Source organism: Eretmochelys imbricata, chromosome 2 (assembly GCF_965152235.1).
Source record: "Eretmochelys imbricata isolate rEreImb1 chromosome 2, rEreImb1.hap1, whole genome shotgun sequence".
NCBI classification, from domain to species: domain Eukaryota; kingdom Metazoa; phylum Chordata; order Testudines; family Cheloniidae; genus Eretmochelys; species Eretmochelys imbricata.
The window spans coordinates 33,893,817-33,920,875 of NC_135573.1; the positions used below are offsets into that span (position 1 = coordinate 33,893,817).

The 27,059-nt window shown below is 44.9% G+C and overlaps 1 protein-coding gene across 4 annotated transcripts in view; it reads right to left on the reverse strand.

Moving 5' to 3' along the window:
* The window catches only part of OXR1 (oxidation resistance 1), a 404,602-nt gene that overhangs the window by 22,232 nt on the left and 355,311 nt on the right, over positions 1-27,059 (reverse strand). The window contains exon 1 of one of the 4 annotated variants that reach the window (XM_077809883.1): positions 861-926. The exons of the other annotated variants lie outside the window; for them this stretch is intronic. Within the exon in view, the coding sequence (XP_077666009.1) occupies positions 861-926 (66 nt within the window). Of the gene's footprint in view, positions 1-860; positions 927-27,059 lie in introns of those variants that run through there. 4 annotated transcript variants of the gene reach the window in all.

The following is a 27,059-nucleotide window of genomic DNA, read 5'->3' on the forward strand; positions in this document are numbered from 1 at the left end:
TGATTAGAAATTAACAGTAGGTAGGTAAAGTTATAAGAATATGTCAGAAAACAAGAAGCAACAACACAGTGGTATGAGTCACAGGTATTTCTCCTTCAGGAAGATTGTTATAACCAGAGTTGGAATGAAACACTCTAATAATGCAAACAATTCTACAGCACCACAACTCCAGCACTGAACTCAAGCTCTCAAAGGTACTACCATTTTTGGAAATCTCACTGAGAATATTCCCCCCGCCAGTGTTCCACTATGCCTTCTAAAGCTTTGTAAGCAGATAAGAGTGATTTTCTTCACTGTATTTTCTTAAATAAAGCGAGGAAAAAGCATAGGAATTTCACTATTAATATTTTTAATTGTTAAAACTATCTTGGGAGTCTACAGAGATTTAGAAATTCTCTGTACTTAGTATTTATGCACCTTTTATAGTAACTTCTGGAAAGCTATATAAAATAAAGCAGAAATTCAGATATTTTAAGATGTCTATTAAAACCAATCATTTAACACTATTTATCCACAAGACAAATTCAGTTTGATAAAATAAAATAAGAAAACAAAACGTGCTATTGGAAAGCTCTTAGATAACAAAATGATACATGTTTTACAAAACCTAAGACAGACTTTACTGTATGTAATGCTAATCAAATAATTAAAAAGCTTCAGCTATAAGCAATTAATTGAATGCGGTAGTCCAGTTTAGTCTGACAACATATACAAAATGTGACCAAAAACAATCTCAAATTTAGCATCCTGTAAACAAATTCTAAATTTAAAATTTCCAAAAATTGTAGCTTAGACTGTGCATCACACCATCACAATAATGCCAGGAATAACAGAAATAAAAATACTTCACTAAAAATTACCAGAGTGTATTTATGATTAATTGGTTGGTGTTTTCTTCCCTTCTTGCCATACCAGAGACGAGACATCTCCTTTCCAAAATAAAATGTAAAAGTAAAAATCATATAAGGACCGTTTCAAAGCATTCTCTCTACCTGCTATCAATTCCAGGCATAGACAGAGCCCCACTATGGTGACAGAAGAACTTGCTAGATACACACACTTGACTGACAGGGGGAAGGACTAATCAGTAAATGCTATCTACCACTGGAGTGCATCCTGAGCGGGGGAAGTTCAATGGAGGAAAGATTTCCTATGTTCAAGAGTGGTTGCAGTGTACTGATTGTTGAAAAGGCTAAATAATTTAAAGAGACAGAACAATTTTGTTTTAGTTTTTTTAAGAGAAAAACTAAAATAGAAATCAAAGCTGCTGATAAGAACATTTCAAAATACTAATTTATACTGCAGCAAAATGTATTTTTGTCTATACAGGACAGGGATTTTTCCCAGCGTCATTATCTTTAACAGAATTTTTGCATTGAATTTTAAACTGCAGTATCTTTATAAATCCCCTGTAACAAACACAAGTGTTGAAATAATTAAAGTTATTACTTGGTCCCAGAACTTGTAAAGAAAGTATCCTGTTAAGCAGATCTCTTTTTTTACATCAAACTTCAGTAAAGCATTTCAGCCATGCACATTTTCTGTTTGGTAAAGCACATTAAAGCAACGCAAACCTGAATTTTATTCATAGAAAAAACTGATCATACCAAATTCTAAACTGATTTTGAGAACACGTAACAGGAGGACCATGTATGATCTTGAATGAAAAATTTAAGTGTCAAATCCTAGCCATACTGAAGTCAATGGGATTCTTGCCATTGACTTCAATAGAGCCAGAATTAAATCCCATATATAAAAATATGTGGAATTAAATCCTGGCACTTCTGATGTGGGTGTATTTGAGAGAATGACCCTGTTCTGAACAAACACAAATATGAAACTGCAGAATAACTCCAAGTAAGTAACCTAACCCTGAAACAAACCTCTGTAACAGATGACTGGAAGGGGGTGAGCGTAACACAAATTTTTAAAAAGGGTTTGAGAGGTGATCCTGGCAATTACAGGATGGTCAGTGAACCTAACTACTATACCAGGCAAATTGGTTGAACCTACAGTAAAGAACAGAATTATCAGACAAAGATGATTCGTTGGGGAAGATTTTGTAAAGCAAAGTCATGCCTCACCAATTTATTAGAATTCGCTGAGGAAGTAAAAAAAGCATGCAGATCAGGGTCATCCAGTAGATAGAGTGTATTTGGATTTTTAGAAAACTTTTGACAAGATCCCTCAACTAAGGCTCTTAAGGAAACTAAGTATTCAAAGGGATAACAAGGAAGGTCCTCTCCTGAATCAATAACTTGTTAAAAGATAGGAAACAAAGGGTAGGAATAAGTGGTCAGTTTCCCCAGAAACCTGTAATGGGACCTGTGCTGTTCATTAATGATCTGGGACCATTTTTTTGTTCTGTGTTTGTACAATGCCTAGCACAATGGAGTCTTGATCCATGACTAGGGCTTCTAAGTGCTATGGTAACATAAATAAACAAGTTAGTGAGGGAGTGACCTTACACCATTTAAGTCTACAGGATAGAAGATTTAGTTTATAAAATTTTTAGCTATTGTGCTTCCAAAAGGTAACCTTTGTAATGTGAACTGATAGCCGACTAGTGAAATGTCATCTTCCCGAGTCTGCAAACAGACTGCTCTGATTACTCCTGGAGGAATTTTGCACCACTGTGCATGTGCAGATTTAATGTCCCCCCACAGAATTCTTTGCTTCCCCGCAGAAAAAATGGCTGACAGGGAAGCAAAGGGAAGCTGAAAGAGCAGTCATGCACCTCTGCCTAGCTACGCAGGTATATCATTTCAGGCACCCGGAGAAGCTGGTGGAGAGGTAAATCACCGCAGGGCTGGGGACACCTCAGCCAGTGGCTTCTACCCTGAGCCAGGATCAGCTGATAGTCCTGGCTGAGCTGGAGGCAGGCGAGGCCGGGACTTTCTCTTCCCCTGTAAGGAGTGGCTGGGGATGTGTCAGACCCACTCCCAGAAACCTCACCCAGCTGCAGGAAGCTCAGCATCCTCCCCTGCTTCCTGCCCCCATTGATCCTCAGTGCGGGCAGAGTGGTCACTGTACAGGGCCCTGCTCCCCCATCCACCCAACCCCCGTGCACATAGACCTCTCATACCCAGACACCCCCACCAACTCTCACCCCATACACCCAAGACCCCCCTAGCCCTCCATACCCAAACCTCACCCCACTGAATCTCAAACCACTGCATCTGGAGCCCACCCTGAACCCAGAGCTCCTGCCTCTGGACCCTCATGCTTGCACCCAGACAACCCCACACTGAGCTCCCTGCACTCAAACCCCTACCCTGATGAGCCGCACCCCTGAGTCCCCACATCCAGACCCCAACGCCACTGACCCCCAACTAGGGCACCCAGATCCCCACCCCACCAAGCCCCATTTCCTAAGCACCCAGACCCCTCTGCTGAAAGCCCTTCACCCACACCCCTTGGTTGTGCCCCAACTACTTTCACCTGGAAGCCCCTGCAGAGTCCCATTGCCCCTGCACCTGGAAACCCCCTCCACCCAATGAGCCTCTGTGCATGCAGAGCCCCCCACTAAGCTGCCTGCACCCAGACTGTTCCACACAGAATCCTCTCACTGCACACCTGGATCCCCCCACACCAAACCCTTCCACACTTGGATCCTGCCTGATTGAGCTTGCCTGTCCTACACCTGGTGCGCCTGGCACAGAAGGGCAGGGTGTTTCTGGGGCAGGCCCAGGCCTTGTGCTATGTCAGGGCAGCCTCACCACTGAGTCAGTGTCCCGGGGGTGGAGAGGCTGCAGGGTGATCTCCCACCTTCATACAGCCAGTGACCTGTACAGAGAACATGCAGCCAGGTACAGCAGAGAACACATTGAAAGCAGTTCAAAAGGTGGCCCCATTAGCCTGGAGAGCACCAGGTTCAGATCCCAAGCCAGGATAGGGTATAGTCTGTTGAAACCTTTAAGAAAATGGCCTACTATTGGGTTGGCAAAGACCGACCGTCCCTCCACACCTGGATGGAAGGCGGAAATAGCAACCGAGTGTATCTTTACTTAAGACATAGAAAGCCCTTGCCATTTTAGGTGGAGGAGATAGTCCAATATCATAGGTATGGGCGAGAGTGTTGGAAAGGGGAGCTATTGTGAATCTTTTTCATTTGGCCAGGTAGGTAGCCCTAGTGGAGGGTTTCTTACTGCCAAGGAGGACTTCCCTGACTGAACCGGAACACGCAAGCTCCACTGGGTTCAGCCATGGAGCTTCCACGCCGTGTGATACCAGTCAGCTCTGTGTTCTTGTGGAACCAGGGCGCAGTATACAGCCTTTCTGACTCATAAAGGACACCTCCCCACCCAGCCTCTGCTTGAGCCAAAACCGATCAGAGAAAAGACTTGCAGAGAGCAGTGAAGTGTGGTGGGAGACACCCTAGACCCTTCCTGATAAGGGTGACAAGATTAAGGCAACTCCGCTAGCCTCATCTGCATCAAAGATGGGACAGGGAGGCATCGCCATTAACATACAGAATGGAGAACAGAGATTCCAAGGCAAGAACCGCACATAACTCTGGGACCAGAAAAACAGGAAAGCACTGCATCATGGGGGATCTCTGCTCCAGATGTTAATGAACCTACATCTTCACACACCCCACTCAGCAGTTATCAGACCAATTCTAGTAATGAATCCTTGATTGATATCCAAAATACTGAAACTGCCTAATTGCATTGTGAGCTCCCTGGAGGGAACACCACCCATAGCCAAGAGCGATCAGCTCCTATTGTCTAGCCTAAAGAAAACCCTTGAGTCATCACCCTTGAACCAATTAACCACCCTTCCACAAAAAAAACCCAAAAACTACCCACGCTCAAGTAAGTGTTCTGATGCATGGATCCAAACTCTGCATCAGTTCCACTCGGATTTCATCTTCTCCTGACTGATCGGGCTAGGGGCGCTGCCTGTCTCCAGCACTCAGGACCCTGAGCTACCCCTATCATCTGGAAACCCTGACCAGTTCAAGCTTTGTAGATTGATGAGATCTCTCTCTCTCTCTGTGTTTTCTTTTCTGCCTCAGACAGGTATAGTTTTCTATATGAGTTTTGTAACCTTTAATAATGTAACTTTTATTTGTTCAGGCTCTCCTTGTGTGGTTATCACTATTATTCAATAAATAACTTTTTGGTTAAACTGGTTGCTTCCCCCCCCCCCTCTCTTTGAACTTTACTCTGTTTATGTTTTTAGCTTCCCCATTTACTCTGCAGCAAAGCTCTCACCTAAGCTAAAGATCCCTGTAGCGCTCAAAAATACTGTGGGGTTTGCTCATCAAGTGGGTTACTACCAGTACAATTGTAACGTGAAAGTGGGGATAGGGATGTGCTGAACCTGTGACATATAAGGGTGGCAGCCTGAAAGTGCTGTTCAACCCAGCCTGCTCAGGCTTACTCTATTCCGGTGCGGTGTGGAATATAAGTGCTGCAGCTTGAACGCGCTGCTTGACCCAGCCTATTGAGCCCAGGGGCATATAAGGGGTCAGATTGAAAGTGCTGATTGACCCGGTGTGTCTGTGTGTCTCCCCGGTTCTGTAGGAACCTAGGTCCTGCAGGATAGATCCATTGGGAGGGGACTTGCAGAAGGGAGAAGTAGAGCTCCATATGAAAACACAAGTGACAGAAGCAGTACATTGATAGAATTACAGAACCTCCCACCCCAGAAGAGTAACCTAATAAATGAGCATACCCCAAAGTAACAGGGAAATCTGGTAACACATGAGGGGAAGGGATTCAAGGTTCGGATGCTGGAGGCAGCCATGATCCTGAGTTATCAGGCCCAGGAGCAGTGGTAAGGTGACTGGGTTTTCCATGGACATTTCTAGGAGAGACGTATACCAGTGCTCTCGGGGCCAGGCTAGAGCTATCAATATTACCAAGGCTTTGTCTCTTCAAACCTTGGGCAGTACCTTGTGAACGAGAGGCATGGGCGGAAATGATGGAGCCCAGACTGTGATTCAGGTAGGAGCAGAAGTAGACACATTTACTGTTGTGTCGCGTGGCAAACAGATCTGGGGGAACCCCCACTCTTGAAAAATGGTATTCATGACGTCTGGACCACTCGTGGCTTTGAAAGGACCTGCCCGCCCACGTAGTCTGAACTCTGGGAAGGTATGATGCCTCCAGGTGTATTGAGTGAGCTAAGCAGAAGTCCCACAGTTTTAGGGCTTTCTGCCACAAGGGAGAAGGGCGTAGCCCCCCCCCATCTGTTTACATAAAACATAGCTGTCGTATTGTCCATCATGAGTGACACACACTTCCCTTCCAAATGGGCTTGGAATGTCTGGCACGCTAGACAGACTGCTCTCAGCTCTCCAACGGTAATGTGAAGTGAAAGCTACGCTTGGGACCAGAGGCCCTGAGTCCTGAGGTCTCCCAGGTGCGCCGCCCTCCCCAGTGCTGATGCATCTGTCACCAGTGAGAGGGCTGGCTGTGTCTGCCGAAAGGGACACCCGCACACACCGCTTGCAGGTTGAGCCATCATAGGAGGGACTCTGACAGAGTCCTTCCTCAGTGCTGACTCATCCCACAACGGTGCCAGAGCACTCCACGCCGATGTCAAGGTGCTCAGCATTGGCTTGGCTGACCCCAAGTCCTAATGGGAATGGAGAGCAGCTTCCATCAGAAGGAAGGATCTTGAGGCACAGGTCCCTCTCCTTCTGAGTTCTGGGGTGAGTTCTGCGGATCTTGCAGCTGTCCTTTTGGTGGGCTTCCCCCAATCACTTCAAGCAAGGAGTGTGGGGGTCACTCCTTGGCATAGACTTGTCACACGCCGTGCAGCATTTAAACCTAGAATGCCCTAGTAACAGGGAGTACCCTCAAATGAAAGTCTATATACAACTATCACTATTACTGACCATTTACAGATGAAAACTGCCAAGGGACAGAAAGGGCTTGAAGCAAGGGATACAATGAGCATTCCAGCTAACCGTCACAGGCAGTAAGAAGGAACTGAGGTGGAAGCGGCTTGGCAGGGCCCTATATATTCAGTGCCACGGAGGCACCACTCCAGGGGACTCCTGGACTGACCTGACGGGTTCTGCTAAGGTAAAATCTTTCTGGCTGCCATGCATGTGGTGCATGCATGCACACCTAACTGAAATTTACATGAGCAATCACTCAAAGAAGAGCTAGTAGTGACCCTTATATCTCACCTTAAGATCATGGAGGAGTACTTCCAAAAGTGGCGGCTGAGACCAAATCCAAGCAAAATCGGTAACATTTACTTTCCACCTTGACAATAGAATCACACAAAACACTGTCGTGATGAAATTGTGCATTATGTGAAAAGCCAACATATCTCAGTATCATTCTTGACTGTATACTGACCTTTCATGACCACCTCAAAAAATGAGCCTCTAAAGCAAAGATGCACATCATCATAAGTTAGCGGGAACAAGCTGGGAATCAACAGCCCTGGTCCTATGAACATCGGCCTTGGCCCTGGTGTACTCCATTTCAGAGTACTGTGCAACTTGTGGACAGGCAGCTGAATCAGACATTAGGAATCATCACAGGGACTTTAAAATCAACACCTCTACTGTAGCTTTCTGAATTAGGAAACACTGAACCTCCAGCTATTTGTTGAGATATAGTCGCAGCATGAGAATTTACACGTGCCGAAGAGTACCCAGAACTTCCAATCCAACACGTTATGGATAATATACCCCCAAAATGCCTGAAATCGTGAAAACCACTATGGAACACACGTGACCACCTCATGTCTCTGGCTCTAACCAGGGAGTGGCAAAGTACCTGAACCTCATCTACTGTTCCAGACGAGCACCTTATTACTGACCCAACAAGCCACACAGACTTCCTGGTTTCGACCTGCCACACAGACTTTGGACCACACTGAACTGCATCTGAAAAAACCATAGAAGATGCAGTTACTTGATATACAAGTAGAAAATCAAAGACTCCCCTTTGTGTGACTGTGGTGAGAATATCCAAACCATCTAACATAGTGCCTCATATATGGATTAAAAAATGAATTGGATGATATCCACGATGTCACAGAGGAGGCTTTCAAATGGCTTATGGACCGATCATTGCATCTATAGCATGTTGCTCTGCAGATGAGAGAGAGCGAGCACGCGCGGGTGCTAACGTTGCTATTCACTAGCTACTAATGAAACTATCTGACACATACTACCCCAAAAATGACCACATATGAGTGGTTACTGAATGGTTTCGTCTATATATACACACACACATTATGTATACAGTTTTACTGTTCAAAGAGTTTTCAGTTTTCTTGATTATGTTAAAGGTCTTTCTACTTCTGAAATCAAAACATTCAACAAAAAACAACAGTGAGAGCCTATGGTGATATCAGAGTCATGGAATTTGCACTTTTGGTTGAATAGGGAAAGAATAATTAATTTAGGTGGTAGTACAGACTCATGAATTCATATGGTTTCATTTGTCGTTTTAATCAAACTCTCAGACATGCAAAAAAACCTGGAATACATAGAAATACACATAGTATTGAGTTCACCACCTAATCGCATCCCATCATCTCCAAGTTTAGCCAGAGAAGGGAGATCAAAGCCTAAACAGAATATTCATTACCTTAGTATTGCAATAATTAATAATAAATAATAATATAAAAAGTAATAGAATCATTTGGACCATTAAATAGGAGACCCACACCAAAAAAAGTTTGAGAATTCCTCTAATTCCTAAAAGCATCTTTGCCAAGTCTTTAGGGTTGAAGTATAGATTATATGACTACAGAACTCCACTGTCAATACTTACACACAGGCCATCTCTATATTCGAAAAATAAACTCATGGTTGAAAAGTGTGGTCATCAATGTGTATCCCTTGACCTCTTGTCAACCACAATCTAAACCTATTCAGCAGCTAGCAAAGACCAAGCTGAAAGGTCTGGCAAGACTAGCAATTTTTCTTTAGACACAACCACCTGCTCTTCCTTCCACTAAGAGTATATCTATGTTGCAGCCAGGTACGTGAATAGCAGCTCGTATAGACGTACTCATGCCAGGTGTACTCTAACTAGCTTGCTAAAAATTTGCTGCAGGCTTAAGTGCGGACTAGATAATCCTGCCTGACCACCCAGGTATGTATTAGACTGTGCAGCTGGTGCTGAAGCCTGCCCCACAAGATCCTCACTTCTATTTTCAGTAGCTAGCTAGAGTACAGCTGGCACAGGTATGTCTACACAAGCTGCCATCCAGCTTGAAGTCACCAAGGATACATGGAAGAGTGTGAGAACAGTAATACAAAGAGCCAGGCGTTGAAATCAGGCTGGTGGGGATGAGCTTGTGGATGATAGCAATATGGAAGGGGAGAAGAGAGATGCATGCAGTGCAGTTCAAAAGCAGAGTGAGTGGGAAGGAGTGTGAGGGTTAGGAGGAAGGAGCAAGATCTGAAGAGGTTGTGGAGTGCTGTGATCTTAGGGATGAAGAGGGCATTCCAGAGACAGATAATGAGAGCAGGGGAAGAGGGATGGAGGGGAATGGGCATGAGATTAGAAATGGTGGCATAAGAGGGGCAGAGATGGTGGCAGGAATGGGTGAGGGAGGAGGAGGGGACAGGGATTAGAGGGAGAGCCTGGGTTAGGGCAAGTGTCACTATAGGAAGAGGAGGATGTGGATGTGGGACCTAGATTTGTGCTGGAAGGAGGAGAGGAATGAGTAGAGCTCATGGGAACTTTAGAGAGGTGAGGGTAATCATGAAGAGGAGATATTTGGTGCTTAGATGGGGGGATTGTAAGGGAAGGGGGAAGACTAATGCTACAATGCAGAACAGGGATGTAGTGGGGCCAAGAGTGAGTGACAAATGAATGAGATGACGGAAAAACCACAAGAAAGATCTGAAGGTATGTTGGTGCTGGTCCCTGAGCTCAAGCTCAACATGTCTAAAACAGAGCTCTTAATTTCCCATCCCCTCTTGCCCCATTTTGATTACTGTCACATCACCATGATCCTGTTTGTCACTCAGACCTGCAACATGGGTGTTATCTTCGACTTGGACCTCTTCTAGGGCCTCATATCCGGGCTATATCTAAATCTTGCCTATTCTTTCTGCATAAGGTCACAAAGAGACTGCCTTTCCTATCTATTCATGCAGTTAAAAGACTATTCCACACTAATCAGGATCTCACATCTTAGTTACTACAACATTCTTCTCTCTGGCCTTGACAAATGCAATCTTACCCTGCTCATATCCATCAATAATGCTACTGCAAAGATCATTTTACTAGGCCATTGTTTTGACTATGTGATCCTCTCTGCATCCTCCATAAGAACATAAGACTCGTATCAGGTCAGACCAAAGGTCCATCTAGCCCAGTAGCCTGTCTTTCCATAGTGTACAGTGCTATATGCTTCAGAGGGAATGAACCGAACAGGGCACTTTAGCGAGTGATCCACCCAATCATCCAGTCCCAGCTTCTTAGCAGTCAGATCTTTAGGACACCCACAGCATAGGCTTGCATCCCTGACCATATTGGCTAATAGCTATTGATGGACATAGCCTCCATACGAGACTGTTCTAGAGTTGATTTTGACAAATAGGGAGGAACTGGTTGAGATTTTGGAAGTGGAAGGCAGCTTGGGTGAAAGTGATCATGAAATGATAGAGTTCATGATTCTAAGGAATGGTAGGAGGGAGAACAGCAAAACAAAGACAATGGATTTCAAGAAGGCATATTTTAGGAAACTCAGGGATTTGGTAGGTAAGATCCCATGGGAAACAAGTCTAAGGGGAAAAACAATTGAAGACAGTTGGGAGTTTTTCAAAGAGACATTATTAAGGGTACAAGAGCAAACTATCCCACTGTGTTGGAAAGATAGGAAGTATGGCAAGAGACCACGCAAGAGACATTCTACAGATACATTAGAAGCAACAGGAAGACTAAGGACAGGGCAGGCCAGTTACTCAATGATGGGGGGCAGGGAATAACAGAAAATGCGGAAATGGCAGAGGTGCTTAATGACATCTTGGTTTCAGTTTTCACCAAGAAGGATGGTGGTGATTAGACATCGAACATAGTGAATGCCAGTGAAAAAGTTAAACACTACTTAGACAAATTAGAGGTCTTCAAGTCACCAGGGCCTGATGAAATGCATGCTAGAATACTCAAGGAATTGACTAAAGATATCTGAGCCATTAGCAATTATCTTTGAAAAGTCATGGAAGATGGGAGAGAATCCAGAAGACCGGAAAAGGGAAAATATAATGCCAAACTATAAAAAGGGAAATAAGGACAACCCAGGGAATTACAGACCAGTCAGCTTAACTTCTGTACCCAGAAAGATAATGGAGCAAATAATTAAGCAATCAATTTGCAAACATCTAGAAGATAATAAGGTGACAAGTAACAGTCAGCATGGATTTGTCAAGAACAAATCGTATCAAAGCAACCTGATAGCTTTCTTTAACAGGGTAACAAGCCTTGTGGATGGGGGGGGGGGGGGGGGGAAGGAGAGGGGAAGTGGTAGATGTGTATATCTTGACATTGTTTATGACAAGGTCATGCGAGACAAACTAGGGAAATGCAACCTAGATGGAGCTACTATAAAGTGGGTGAAAAACTGGTTGGAAAACCATTCCCAGAGAGTAGTTAACAGTGGTTCACAGTCATGCTGCAAGGCCATAACAAGTGGGGCCCCGAAGGGATCAGTTCTGGGTATGGTTCTGTTCAATATCTTCATCAATGATTTAGATAATGGCATAGAGAGTACACTTATAAAGTTTGTGGACAATACCAAGCTGTGAGGGGTTGCAAGTGCTTTAGAGGATAGGATTAAAATTCAAAATGATCTGGACAAACTGGAGAAATGGTTTGAAGTAAATAGGATGAAATTCAATAAAGGACAAATGCAAAGTATTCCACTTCGGAAGGAACAATCAGTTGCACACATACAAAATGGGAAATGACTGCCTAGGAAGGAGTACTGCGGAAAGGGATCTGGGAGTCACAGTGGACCACAAGTTAAATATGAGTCAACAGTGTACCACTGTTGCAAAAAAAGCGAACATGATTCTGGGATGTATTAGTAGGAGTGTTGTAAGCAAAACATGAGAAATAATTCTTTCGCTCTATTCCGCGCTGATTAGGCCTCAACTGGAATATTGTGTCCAGTTCTGGGTGCCACATATTAGGAAAGATGGGGACAAATTAGAGAAAGTTCAGAGAAGAGCAACAAAAATGATTAAAGGTCTAGAACAGAGGTTCACAAACTATGGTCCGCGAGCTCCATTCAGGTGGTTTGCGGATTGTTCCTTCTAAGGTGCACGCCTGGACTGCCGCACATGAAAGAATGAATGGCCACCAACTTAATCAGGGGAGCCATGTAGGCGTGGCTCCACTAATTAGGTGCCTGGACCCTGGAGCAGATACACATGTAAGGTGAGGTGGTGCCCTGGGGGGGGACAGCAGGTAGGTGGGAAGGAGAAATGGGGTGAGAAGAGGGGGTGGGGACATTTGGGATGTGCACAGCTGCAGCGGCTAGAGAAAGAGGCGATTTTCCCCAGCTCCAGGGCTGCAGCTGCTGGGGAGAGACAGCCCTCCTTCCCAGCCTCAGCTCTGTGGCTGCCGTGGCAGGGGAGCGAGGGTTGTGTGCTTTTATTTGTAAAACAAAAAAACTTTATTAAGTTTTGTTTATATAGCACTTTTATCCAAAGCACTTTACAATAGTTATCTAATGGTATAAACATTTGGAAAGATCATTAAGTGGTCTGCTGAGACCCTCAGCAATTTTCAAGTGGTCTGAAAAAAAAAAAAGTTTGAGAACCACTGGTCTAGAAAATATGACCTATGAGGGAAGATTCAAAAAAATGGGTTTGTTTTGCCTGGAAAAGAGAAAACAGAGGGGACATGATACCAGTTTTCAAGTACATAAAAGATGGTTACAAGCAGGAGGGAGAATTGTTCTTCTTAACCTCTGAGGATAGGACAATTAGCCATGCGCTTAAATTGCAGCAAGGGAGGTTTAGGTTGGACATTAGGAAAAACTTCCTAACTGTCAGGGTGGTTAAGCACTGGAAAAAAATTACCTAGGGAGGTTGTGGAATCTCCATCATTGGATATTTTTAAGAGCAGGGTTAGACAAACACTTGTCAGGAATGGTCTAGATAATACTTAGTCCTGCCATGAGCGTAGGGGTCTGGACTAGATGACTTCTCGAGGTCCCTTCTAGTCCTATGATTCTATTAACTTCTTTTTTGAACCCAGTTATACTTTTGGTCTCCAAACTACATCTCCTGGCAGTGAGTTCCATAGGGTGACTGTGCATTGCGTGAAGAAGTACTTCCTTATGTTTGTTTTAAACCTGCTGCTTATTAATTTCATTGGATGGCCCTTGGTTCTTGTGCTCTGTGAAGAGGTAAACAACAACACTTCCTTATTCACTTTCTCCACACCATTCATGATTTTATAGACCTCTACCATATCTCCCCTCAGCTGTCTTTTCCAAAGCTGAATAGTCCTAGTCCTTTTACTCTCTCCCAATATGGAAGTTGTTCCATACCCCTGTTCAGTTTTTTTGCTTTTCTCTGTACTTTTTCCAATTGTAACATATCTCTTTCTGAGATGAGGCTACCAGAACCACATGCTGTATTCAAGGTGTGGGCATAAAATGGATTTATATAGTGGCATGATGATAATTTCTGTTTTAATATCTATCCCTTTCCTAATGGTTCCTAACATTCTGTTAGCTTTGACTGCTGCTATACATTAAGCAGATGTTTTCAGAGAACTATACATGATGACTCCAAGATCTTTCTTTAGTAATAACTGCTCTCCATCATTTTATATGTATATTGGGGATTGTGTTCTTCAATGTGCATTACTTCACATTTATCAACACTGAATTTCATCTGCCATTTTGTTGCCCAGTCACCCAGTTTAGTGAGATCCCCTTGTAACTCTTTGCGGTCAGCTTTGGACGTAACTATCTTGATTAATTTAGTATCATCTGCAAACTTTCCCACTTCATTGTTCACACCCTTTATCTAGATCATTTATGAACATGTTAAAAAACAGTACTATTCTCACTATAGATCTTGGGAGACTCACTATTTAATCTCTCTCCATTCTGAAAACTGACCATTTATTCCTAACATAGTACTTATCTTCAAAGAAGGAGGATCTGGGCAATTACAAACCCACCAGTCTAACTTTCAGACCCAGAAAGATACTGGAACAGGTTACTAAACAATTTGTTTAAACGTAGAGCACAGTAAGGTGAAAACACAAATCCATGTTGGCTCTTACAAGAAGAATTCATGTTGAAACAATCTAATTTCCTTCTTTGACCAGGTAACTGGCAAAGTAGATATGAGGAAAGCAATGCACAGAACATATCTGGGCTTTCGCAAGGCATTTGACACAGTTCCATGTGGCATTCTCATAAGCAAACTAGAGAAATATATTTTAGATGAAGTTACTTTCTATAAGCTGGGTGCAGAACTGGTGAAAGACCATACTCAGAGTAGTTATCAATGGTTTGCTGTTAAACGAGGAGCATGTTTCTAATGGAGTCCTGTATTATTAAAAAGTATTAATAACAACTTGGATGCTGGAGCAGAGAATATGTTTATCAAGTCTGCAGATGACAAAACTGGGAGGGGTTGCAAGGACTGTGGAGCACAGAGTTAGAATTCCAAAAGATCTTGACAAATTGGAGAGATGCTCTGAGATCAATAATATGAAATTGAATAAAGATAAGTGTAAAGCACTATACTTAGGAAGGAAAATTAAATGCATAATTAAGGAGTTACTGGCTAGGCAATACTAATGAATAAAAGGATCTGTGGATTATAATGGACCACAAATTGAATACATGTCAGTGTGCTGCTGTTGAAAAAAAAAAAGGCAAGTGTCACTCTGGGATGTGTCTCAGGAATATCATATGTGAAATACAAGAGGTAAAGTTCCACTTTTCTTGGCACTGGAGAGGTCTCAGTTGGAGTACTGTATCAAGTTTTGGACACACACTTTAAGAAAGATATGGAGAAACTGGAAAGCATCCAGAGGAGAGCAACACAAACAAGAAATTTAGAAAACCCAACCTATGAAGAAACGTTGACAGAAGTGGAAATGTTTAGCGAAGAGAAGGCTACGTCTTCAAATATGTAGAGGTTATTATAAAGAGGACAGTGATCAATTGTTCTCCATATCCACTGAGAGTAGAACAAGGAATAATCTGCAGAAGGGAGATTTAGGTTGGATATTAGGAACAACTTTGTAACTATAAGGATAGTTAAGTGGTGGATTAGGTTATCTAGGGAGGTTGTGGAATTTCTGTCCCTGAAGGTTTTTAAAAACAAGTCAGACAAATGCCTGTCAGCAATTTTCTAGGTATACTTAATCCTGCCTCAGTGCAGGGCATGGACTAGATAACATCTTGAGGTTCCTTCCAGCCCTACATTTCTATATTTTAAAAAACGTTATTTGATTGTAAAGTCAGATTGCAACTGCCTGGACAACTTTAATTCTGTCCCTTTGTGCATGCAATCTGTACAATGAATGAGGCAGGGAACCTAGCAACGTTCCCTCTAATTTTTTACATCCATGTGCAGAATGAATTTTGTTATGTGTACCGATATGGAGGTGATGTGAGGTGGGGTCAGAGATGAGGGGTTTGGGGTGCATGAGGGGGCTCAGAACTGAGGCAGAGGGTTGCAGTGCAGGGGGGTGAGGGCTTTGGGGTGGAGCCAGGGACCAGGGGGCTCAGGGCTGGGCAGAGGTTTTTGGTGGGTGTGTGAGTGGTGGGGGGGAGAAAGAGGGCTTCAGCTGGGGGGGGGGGGCACTCCGGGGTGGGGCCGGGGATGAGAAGTTAGTGGTGTGGGCCGCTCTGGAGCTGGGACCGGGGAGGAGGTGCACCTCCCTGCCGCAGCCCTACACGCCCCCTACCTCTCTCCTCTCCAGTCCAGGCCCCTGTGACTGTGCGACTATGCAGCTTAGAGGGAACTTAGATCCTATGTGCACAGAGTGGGATAGGGAGGGGAGAAGATAAATAGTATGTGATCATAAAATGGGAGACTATATCATAACACCTATGAACAAGGTGGGTAGAATTAGGGTGGTTTTTAAAAGAAAAAGATAAACAAATGCTTTATATACAACCCACCCCCAAAATTATCATGCATCACCAGAAAGGTCTGAACCCTCAGCACTGCACAAGACTTCTACCAGTTGAGCTACAGCACTACCATCATTAGCTGACAGTAGCAGCAGGCTTTTATCCCAGAGAGGTGGGATAGACCGCTGGTGCCATGTAGTACGTCCAAGGGATGGTGGGGTAGACACTGGCCCTCTCTTCCCATCCTCCAGAAACTGAAGGGGTGGAAGGACAGGATGTCTTCTCCCCCCATTTGGTGTCTCCATGCAATGTCCCTGATCTGATTGGTGTGGTTGGGGATGAGGAGGTTTGGCTAGCTCTCCCACACTGTTCCACTACAACTGCTGACAGTCATTCCCAGTACAGAGAGCGCTGATGCATTGTGACTAGCTTTTCAAAATGTTAACTTATTTTGTCTTGCTGCCAAGGTTTTCCTGGGGAAACAGATAAGAGAAGGAAAACGACAACTTTTCAACTGTTTTATAACTTTGCTGCTCTTTTTTGGTCCCATGAAATTGAGTATTAGCTCTTTTCTAGCCCCAGGACTTTCTTCCTGATAAATTTGAAAAGACTGCTGCAAGCAATGGAGATGTTAGTGCTTCAAAAAAAGTCACCCCACTCCCCCAGTTCTAAAAGATTAACAGGCAACCTGAATATTGGGGTTGCACCAGTTCTCACATAACAGGATGCATAAAAGTTGGCGATTGTAACTATTCTCATATTAAATACTGTAATCCCAAACTCAACTCAGCAGTGGAGATGCAAAGACCTATGAGTGGGTTAAGACCAACCACCTCTAATTGCAGTCTTAGTTACAACAACAAAATGTAAATATTTGTATGTTTTTAATTTGCAATATTAATGTCTGATTTGCATCTAAGAGCAAGAAACTTCCCATGGGTGGGCTTTCAGGGATGTGAAATGTGTGTTAAATTTTTTTTTTTAAATAGTCATGGATTAAAGAAAGCATTTTATTGCATCTGTATGCAGTGCTTTGTGCCAAGCCTACCCCAGCAATTCATATCTCTGCCATTACAGAGATTGAGTTGGCAGTAAGGATGGTATGGATCATGCGCAGACACAACTGATGGAGTTCAAAGAACAAAGGAATCTGATCCTCCAATGCAGATCAGTCTTTTAAAAGCATGCTCATGAATGCACATGTTGACTGCTAATTAAACATTGATCATTTTTAAAAAGATAGCGATGTGACAGAGGTAATGCAATAATAGTATGCGACAGTATCTACACATTTCTAATGAGCATTTTATGCTAAATGTCTGCAATTTGTCACCAAATGAAATTCTTATAATTTGGGTAAATATTCCTATTTTGCAGAGAAAACAGTGCCAAACTGACTGCTAAAGACAAAATTTAAAAAAAGAAAATTAAGCTGAGATTTTTGTGGTTTATACGTCAGCATCAATCATATAAAGTTTGACAAAATGTTGTTTACCAGTTACATATTCATTGTCAAAAGAAGCCTGCTGCTTTCAGATTTCATGCGCTCTACTGGGGCAATATTATCCAACTTGTCAAAAGGCATTATGACCTTATCACACTTAAAGAAATAAGATATGACAGGCAGTGGATTTTGCTGAATATCTGCACACCCACAGACCTAGAGTGAGGAATGAAGAGAAATGTATATGGAAAGCAGCAGTATTCAGTACAAAATAGTATCTATGGGATAGATTCACAGAGAAACTTAAGCATGGTGATGCTGAACATCAACCATGTTTTACTTTTAGATGATTAGAAAATCACTTGGATTCATAAAACCTGAGTTGGTTGCCTAGGTTCCCTACAAAATGAATGGAGAGAAATAGGCGCTTTAGAATGGGATTCACAAAAGCCAGTAAGCTAGGCGACTCCTTGCCTAAAATATATAGTCAAAAACAGATGCCAAGCAGAGAGGTATACACTAAGCTCCAGTCCTCTCTTGGAAATAGGGGCCTAAGTCCAGAATGCAGAGAGGCACCTCCCCCTGGTTGGGATTTTTCGCCGCAAACCCTCTCTTGGCATTAGTCACCTATGCTGTTTTAGCAAGAAATCTGTTCCTTCTTGCCAGAGGCTCCAACAGACGAGAAGGAGGGTGGGTCTTGGAATGGACATGAGCAACACATTTCAAAGAACAATTACGAGAAGGTAGGTATCCCTTTTCTCTTCAAGTGCTTGCTCATGTCAATTCCAAGTAGGTGACTACCAAGCAGACCGTTGGAGGAAGGGTCGGAGCTCACGGACTCGCTGACTGAAGCACCGTTCTGCCGAAAACTGCATCATCCCTGGCATGTTGGATGATGGCATAATGCTAAGTCAACATGTGGACTGAGGACAGGCTTGCTGCCCTGAAAATCTCCTGTATGGGTACTTGTGCCAGGCAAGTGACCGAGGAGGCTTGTACCTTGTAGAATGAGCTGTTAGCATCAGGGCTGGCACTTTGGCCAAGTCATAACATGCCCAAATGTGATCCACGATAAAATTCTTTGGGACGATACAGGGAGGCCATTCATCCTGTCCGCAATGGCGACGAATAGCTGACTGGACTTCCAGAACAGTTTTGTCCTTTCAATATAGGAGGCCAAAGCCCACCTCACATCCAGGGAATGGAGTCTTTGTTCCTGGCGGCCAGTGCGTGGCTTAGGTAAAACTCTGGAAGGAAAATGTCCTGACTTATGTGAAACTGAGATACCAGGAAGGTTGGATGAGGCCGCAACTGAACCATTTCTTTGTAGAAGATATCTGAACCTCCATATACAGTCAAGGCTTTGATCTCAGACATCCTCCTGGCCATCAGGAAAGTACTTTCAATGAAAGGTAGAGAAATGAGCATGTTGCTAAGGGTCGAAGGGAAGTTCCGTTAACCTGGAGAACACCATGTTCAGATCCCTCGCCAGTACTGGATGGTGGACTGGAGGGTATAAGCTGCCCAGGCCCTTGAGAAAACAACCTAATATAGAGGTAATGAAGACTGATCGACCATCCACCAAGATGGCTGCTAGGTGAACCTTTAAGGATGACACTGCCAGACCTGTGTGATGGATTGAATCACAGAAACCCCCTTGGGAACTGCCAACTGATGTGCCAAGACTACTTCTGCCCCTGCTTTCCCTGCCAGTTTGGGACTCCAGCGCCCTGTCTTGCTGAGCCAGACACGCCAGTCTGCTCCAACACAGACCCAGGGTCTGAACCACATGCCCCAAAGCTGCAGACTTAACTGAAAGCAACTTAGGAAGTGTTCCTGTCTTTAACACTCAGATGCCAACTCCCAACGGGGTCCAAACCCCAAATAAATCCGTTTTACCCTGTATACGGCTTATACAGGGTAAACTCAAATTGTTCGCCCTCTATAATACTGATAGAGAGATATGCACAGCTTCCCCCCCCCCCCCCCCGCAGGTATTAATACATACGCTGGGTTAATAAGTAAAAAGTGATTTTATTAAATACAGAAAGTAGGATTTAAGTGGTTCCAAGTAACAGCAGACAGAAGTAAATTACCAAGCAAAATAAAATAAAACGCGCAAGTATAAGTAGAGTAATAAAACTGAATACAGATAAAAACCTCACCAGTTCCAGTAAACTTCCTTTTACAGACTAGTCTCTTTTTAGTCTGGGTCCAGCAATCACTCACATCCCCCGTAGTTACTGTCCTTTGTTCCAGGTTCTTTCAGGTATCCTTGGTGGTGGAGAGACTCTCTCTTTAGCCAGCTGAAGACAAAATGGAGGGGTCTCCCACTGGCTTAAATAGACTCTCTCTTGTGGGTGGAGACTCCCTCCTCTCTCATATGCAAAGTCCAGCTCCAAGATGGAGTTTTGGAGTCACATGGGCAAGTCACATGTCCATACAGGACTCAGAACTTACAGGTAGCAGCCATGTTCACATGCTTCCTTGAACAGGTAGACTTCTTATGTGCATTGGAGCATTCCAAGATCCATTATTCGCTAAGTGCTTTTTGACAGGACACCTAATTTGCACATTCCTCTCTCAAGAAACTGGCCAAATGCTTTACAAAGGTTAAAAATCAAGCCAGTAACAGCCAAAATTCATAACTTCGAATACAAAAATGATACATGCATACAAATACGATTAACAGATTCAGTAGATCATAAACTTTACATAGATATGTTACATGGCATATGTAGCATAAAACATATTCCAGTTATGTCATATATATATATTCATAAGCATATTTCCCTAAAGCCTTATGGGGGGCACCGTCACACAGAGTGCTTCTAGTACAACAGATAGTCTAAGATGGATGGTATTGATGCTTGAGTCAGAGACATGCCCCTTTGCGTCGCCCAGATAAAAAAATCTCTTCCACTTGGCTAAGTGAAAGTCTAGCAGACCGCTTTCGACTGCTCAGTAGGACCTTCCTGACACGTTCAGAGCACGCCAACCCCATGGGGTTTAGCCATCAAGCTTCCATGCTGTGAGGTGGAGAGACTCGAGGTTGGGGTACTGAACTCTGCTCATGATGTCTGGGTAGATTGACCACTCATGGCCATGGAAGGATCTGCTGAGATGGTCCGCAAGCTTGTTCTGGTATCCCGGAAAGTAAAAAGCCTCGAGGTGTATTGAGCGAGCTATGCAGAAGTCCCATAGCTTGCTTCAGGGCTTCCTGGCATAGGGGAGAGGAGTGTGTTCTACTCTGTCTGTTTATATAAAACATCATTGTTGTATTGTCCACCATGACGGATACACACCTGCCCCCCAGGTGGGATCTGAAGGTTTGACAGGCTAAGCAAACTGCCCTCAACTCTCAGACACTACTATGGAACAAGAGTTCTGTTGGGGACCAGAGGCCTTGCATCCTGATTTCCACTAGATGTGCACACCACCCCAATGCTGAAGCGTCCATGTCTAGCAACATTGACGGTTGCAGTCAAGAGAAGAGCACTCCTGTGCAAACCACCTCAGGGTTGAGCTACCACTGGAAAGATTCGACAGCCTGAAGAGGAAGTGAGACTACCTGGTCCAAGAGGTCTCTGCTTGGGCGGTATACTGAAGCCAGCCAGGCCTGAAGGGTCTGAGCTGCAGCCTCAAATGCTGGACTACGTTTGTGCAAGCAGCCATGTGACTGAGCAGCTTCAAGCAGCTCCGTGCCGGGGAAACACTGAAAGTCCTCTATAATGAAGCACAGTCTGGAACTGCGACTCTGGCAGGCATGCCCTGGTTTGGGTGGAATCTAGCACTGCTCCTGTAAACTCTATCCTCTGGGTTGCAGACAGGGTAGCCTTGGGCACATTCAGCAATAGCCCCAGACTATTGAAGGTCAATTGCATTAGATGTATGTGCGGCCCTTGACAAGCCAGACATGGAAACACCTGCACGTGCCATCTCCCTAGGAAGGTGGCCACAACTGTCATGCAGTTGGTGGACACCCGAGGGACAGGACTGTAAACTGGTAATGGTTGCAATTTACTATGAACCTGAGAAAATGTCCGTGAGATGGGACTGTCAATATGCAGAGGTCTGTGTTCTTCAAGTTGAGGACGACATACCAGTCCCCCAGCTCCAGGTACTCAGTCTATTACTCCAGGATGATGGCAGCTAAAAAGACCAAGCACCATCCTGGTGGGCTCTATTGTCAATAGGGGGTGGCGCAGAATACGACCCCACCACTGCCTCATTAGGAGAGGACGATATCCTAGGCGGTATCACTCCCACCTGACCCTCTGGATCCCTGCTATCATCCTGCCCAATGCCTTGCTGTTCGGCACTGGGGTGGCGGCCACGGTGCCAATATCCGAACGGGGCTTTCCGCTGGGGTCTAACGCCGTCCTGGTGCTTCGTGGTGGGAGACGGTCCAGGGGTGGTGGAGGGGTATGGGCTTCCGAAACTACTGTGAGCCCTCGAAATAGGCACCCTGGGACTGATGGTATGCCCCCGGGGCCCAGAATGGCCATTGCATGGGCCTCTGCCACTGCACTGACCACAGCACCATAGGGGGAGTTTGGCCTGCCTCCTGTCTATAGCGGCCCCATTCCAACTGGTGCTGGCTGCGCCTTGAGTAATAGGACTCTGCCTCCGAGTCTGATGACTGAGACGCCAAATGAGGAGACCATGGCGGTGCCGCAGAGTCAGTGAGCGATGCCGCATCCTTGCAGGTTTGCCTCTAGATGCCACTGCGCCTTGCAGTGCAGAGGTCTATCTTGCTTGGCAGGGGAGTGCGGTGCCATCATAGCAATCAGATTCCTGGCCGCCTCAAATGCGTCCGGAGTGGAAGAGAACTTCATCTCCTCCGCTTGGCACTCTCTAACAGGAGAGTCCACTGGCGCCGGCCTCGACGTATCCCTCTGAGGGCCTGAAGTCAATGGCACCGTTTCCTGCAAGACAGGAACTAGATGCCCCTGCATGGGATGCACACCACTAGTAGTCAGTTCTGGCTGCTCTCACCATGGACAAGCGCCCTCTATCGTTCTTTTTGCGTCTCCTGTAGGACATTGGTGAGCGAAAGCCGTGCTGCTGCCATGGTCTTCAGCACCGGAGAGTGATGGTGCCAAGGGTCTCTGTGCAAAGAGTCCTTCCTCGGTGCGGTAGCTTCTCTAATGGAGGCCAGTGGGCTCCACACACAGGTGCTGGCACCGTGTCCTGCTGGCCCGTAGCCGGTTGGGGACAGAGGGCTGACTCCATGAGGAGGTGCTTGAGCCTGAAGTCCCTTTCCTTTTTAGTTCTAGGGCAATACCTTTTGCAGTTCCTGCAACAATCTGTTTGATGTACTTCTTGTAAGCATTTTAGGCAGGAGTCGTGGGGACTGCCCTTTGGCATGGGCTTGTGGCAGATCCTGCACGCTTTAAACCCTTGGGGTTGAAGCATGCCCCAAGCCCAAAAAAGGGAACGAACTGGGGTGGCAGGGAACCCCCCAATACAACCAGCTAACTATAACCATTTGCAGGCTGAAGATACAGAAATCACTAGGGGAAACGCTTGCCGAAGCAAGAGAGAGAGAGAGAGACAGCTCCAACCACCGCCACTGAGGGTAAGAAGGAGCCACTGAGGAGGCAGCAGGTCAGCAGGGACCTATAGGCGGTGCCATGAAGGTGTGACAGGTACCATTAGGGGAAAAACCTTCTACCCCCCTGCCTGCAAGGTTGATGAGTGAGGCACCCTAGGGCACCGCAATATCAGTGGGCGCACAGTGCAGGCTGTGGCCCTTTAAAACTGAGCTGTTCCTCCAGAGCATAGCATGCAGGCAGGCAGGAGTTTGGGCTCCAGCTCCAAATACTACAGCGAGGTTTCAGTAGCAGCTTGGGAAGTTTCTTTCCGGGGCTCTGAGCTTGCAAGGGGTCTCACTCCCAGCCAGAGATGAGGGAGAGGGGAAAACAACATTCACCACCTCCTACCTATAAGTGGCTGCCCCATGCTGTGGTGAGTAGAGACTTGGGGGGGGGGCAGGTAGCCCAGATGTGCCTACTTTTAAGATGCAATACAGACACAGTACAGTACTTACTGATTTTTTTTGGGGGGGGGGGGGGGGCGGGGAAGGGTCTCTGCTGCTGCCTGATTGGTTACTTCGAGTTCCTCATGGTGTCCGGTTGACCGGTCAGTCCATAGAATATCAGGGTTGGAAGGGACCTCAGGAAGTCATCTAGTCCAACCCCCTGCTCAAAGCAGGGCCAATCCCCAACTAAATCATCCCTGCCAGGGCTTTGTCAAGCCTGATCTTAAAAACTTCGAAGGAAGGAGATTCCGTCACCTCCCTAGGTAACCCATTCCAGTGCTTCACCACCCTCCTAGGGAAAAAGTTTTTCCTAATATCCAACCTAAACCTCCCCCACTGCAACTTGAGACCATGACTCCTTGTTCTGTCATCTGCTACCACTGAGAACAGATCCATCCTCTTTGGAACCCCCTCTCAGGTAGTTGAAAGCAGCTATCAAATCCCCCTCATTCTTCTGATGATGGGGAGGGATAGCTCAGTTGTTTGAGCATTGACCCGCTAAACCCAGGGTTGTGAGTTTGATCCTTGAGGGGGCCATTTGGGGATTTGGGGCAAAAATTGGGGATTGGCCCTGCTTGGAGCAGGGGGTTGGACTAGATGACCTCCTGAGGTCCCTTCCAACCCTGATATTCTATGATTCTCTTCTGCAGACTAAATAATCCCAGTTCCCTCAGCTTCTCCTCGTAAATCATGTGTTCCAGCCCCCTAATCGTTTTTGTTGCCCTCTGCTGGACTCTTTCCAGTTTTTCCACATCCTTCTTGTAGTGTGCGGCCCAAAACTTGACACAGTACTCCAGATGAGGCCCCACAATGCCAAATATAGGGGAATGATCACGTCCCTTGATCTGCTGGCAATGCTCCTACTTATACAGCCCAAAATGCCATTAGCCATCTTGGCAACAAGGGAACACTGTTGATTCATATCCAGCTTCTCATCCACTATAACCTCTAGGTTCTTTTCTGCAGAACTGCTGCCTAGCCACCTCGGTCCCTAGTCTGTAGCAGTGTACAGGATTCTTCCGTCCTAAGTGCAGGACTCTGCACTTGTCCTTGATGAACCTCATCAGATTTCTTTTGGTCCAATCCTCTAATTTGTCTAGGTCCCTCTGTATTCTATCCCTACCCTCCAGCATATCTACCACTTCTCCCAGTTTAGTGTCATCTGCGAACTTGCTGAGGATGCAATCCACGCCGTCCTCCAGATCATTAATGAAGCTATTGAACAAATAACTCTGGTGTTCGTATCTTTGAGGTTCTACTAATTGACTCTTTTTAATAAAGAGAAAAAAGGAAAAAAAGAAACTGAGTTTAAGCCAGGAGGTCATTTAGTTTGACATCCTGTAAATCACATACCACCAATACCACCCAGCACCTGCACACTAAATCCAACAACTGAAATTAGACCAAAGCATTACAGCCCACAGGAGACTAGACTCTTACAAGCCACTGGGAGAGAATAGGAATGAGGTGCACCAGTGCCCGAGACCCCGCGATGGCAGGGAAATGATTAAGTAAGATATACCCTGACAATCCCAGCAAGTGACCTGCTCCCACATACTGCAGAGGAAGGTGATAACCCCCTAAGGTTACTGCCTGTCTAACCTTGGGCAAAATTCCCTTCCAAACCCACAGTTAGACCCTGAGCATGTGTGCAAGAACCAGCCAGCCAAGCACCTCAGAGAGAGGCTGCTCAATGACACCTCAGAACCCTGGCCCACCCTGCCCAGTGTTCCATTTCCAATCGTGGTAGTCGCTGATTCTTCAGAAGATGACAACTCTCCTGATTTCCCAGCCCTCCAAATGCATAGCAGGAGAGAAATCCATTCCTGACTCCCCCTCCCCCCCACCCCAAAGTCCTGAAACATGAACTTTAAGTACATAAAACATAAAATGGAAATGAGCCCGAGGGCTGCTGAGCCCTGTTCCCCACTATCACAAGCAAACCCGTCACACAATCACTCTCATCTTTGTCTAGTTCTCTCTTAAAAGTAATTAAGTTGTTTGCCCCCACAACTCAGATTGGGAGACTGTTCCAGAGCCTTCCTCTTCTGACGGTTAGAAACCAGCTTCTAATTTCCAGTCCAAGCTTGTTTGTGGCCAGTTTACATCCATTTGTTCCTGTACCTATGTAGTCATTTAGCTTAAATAGCTCTACATCCTTCCTGGTATTTACCCCATTCCCCCCCAATGTATTTATAGAGAGCAATCGTATCCCCTCTCAGCCTTCTTTTTGCTGGGCTAAACAAGCCACGCTCGTCTAGTCTCCTTTCATAAGACGGGCCAGCCATTCTCCTGATCATCATAACAGATCTTCACTGCACCTGTTCTAGTTTGAATTCATCTTTCTTGAACACTGGTGACCAGGACAGTACACAGTATTCCAGATGAGGATGTACCAGTACCTTGTAAATTGCATTAATACTTCTCTATCTTGACTGGAAATGTCTCCACTAATATGTCCTAAGATCCCACTTGTTTTGTTTTTTTTCCACAGCCATATCACATTGGTAGCTCATGGTCATTCTGTGATCGACGCACACACCTAGGTTTCTCTCCTCCGCGTTGCTTCTAACTGATGAGCCCCCAGCTTGTAGCAGAAATTATTAGACCCTAAACGCATGACCTTGAACTCTGTATTACTGAATTTCATCCCATTTCTGTCACCCCAGTGTTCAAGGTCATCCAGATCTTCCTGTATAATATTCTAATCCTCCTCTGTATTGATGATGCCTCCAAACTTCATATTATCAGCAAATTTCATTAGCACGCTCCTACTTTGTGCCAAGATCATTAATAAAAATACTGAATAAGATCCCTCCAGTCCAATAGTTCACCTTTCAGCACAACCGGTTGCTTTCTCCTCTTCAGCCAGTTTCTTATTCACCTTACAATTCTTCTACTAATCACCATCTTCTACTAATCACCATCTTCTAATTTAACTAATAATTTCCAAAATGGTACTGTGTCAAATAAGCTACTGAAGTCTAAGTATTAGACATATTTAATTTCCCTTATCTAAAAAAAGATCAGTTCTATCATCAAAGGAGGAAATTAGGTTAATTTGGCATGTTCTACCTTTGGCAAACCCATGTTACATTACATCCCCATTACCGTGTACTTCTATTAATTTAATTATTCTTTCCTTCACAATTTGTTCCAAAGCTTCACATACTACTGAGGCCAGACTAACAGGTCCATAATTGCCTGGATCACTTTTTCCACCCTTTCTTAAATATACGTATGACATTAGCCATTCTCTACTCATATGGTACTACCCTTAGATAGATTTATTAAAAATCCTCCCTGCTAGACTAGCAATCTCATGCGCCAGTATTCTTTCAGTATTCTGGGACAGAAATGATCTGGTACTCCAGTTTGAGCACATTAAAAAGAGAGGAGAGACTTGATACAGATCTAAGTTTTAATTCCATCTCAGATGTGGTCATTTCCATTTCTATTTCCATCAGCTGCCCTGCCTTCATGCCCATGTTCCATATTACCATCCTTACTGAAAACAGAGGC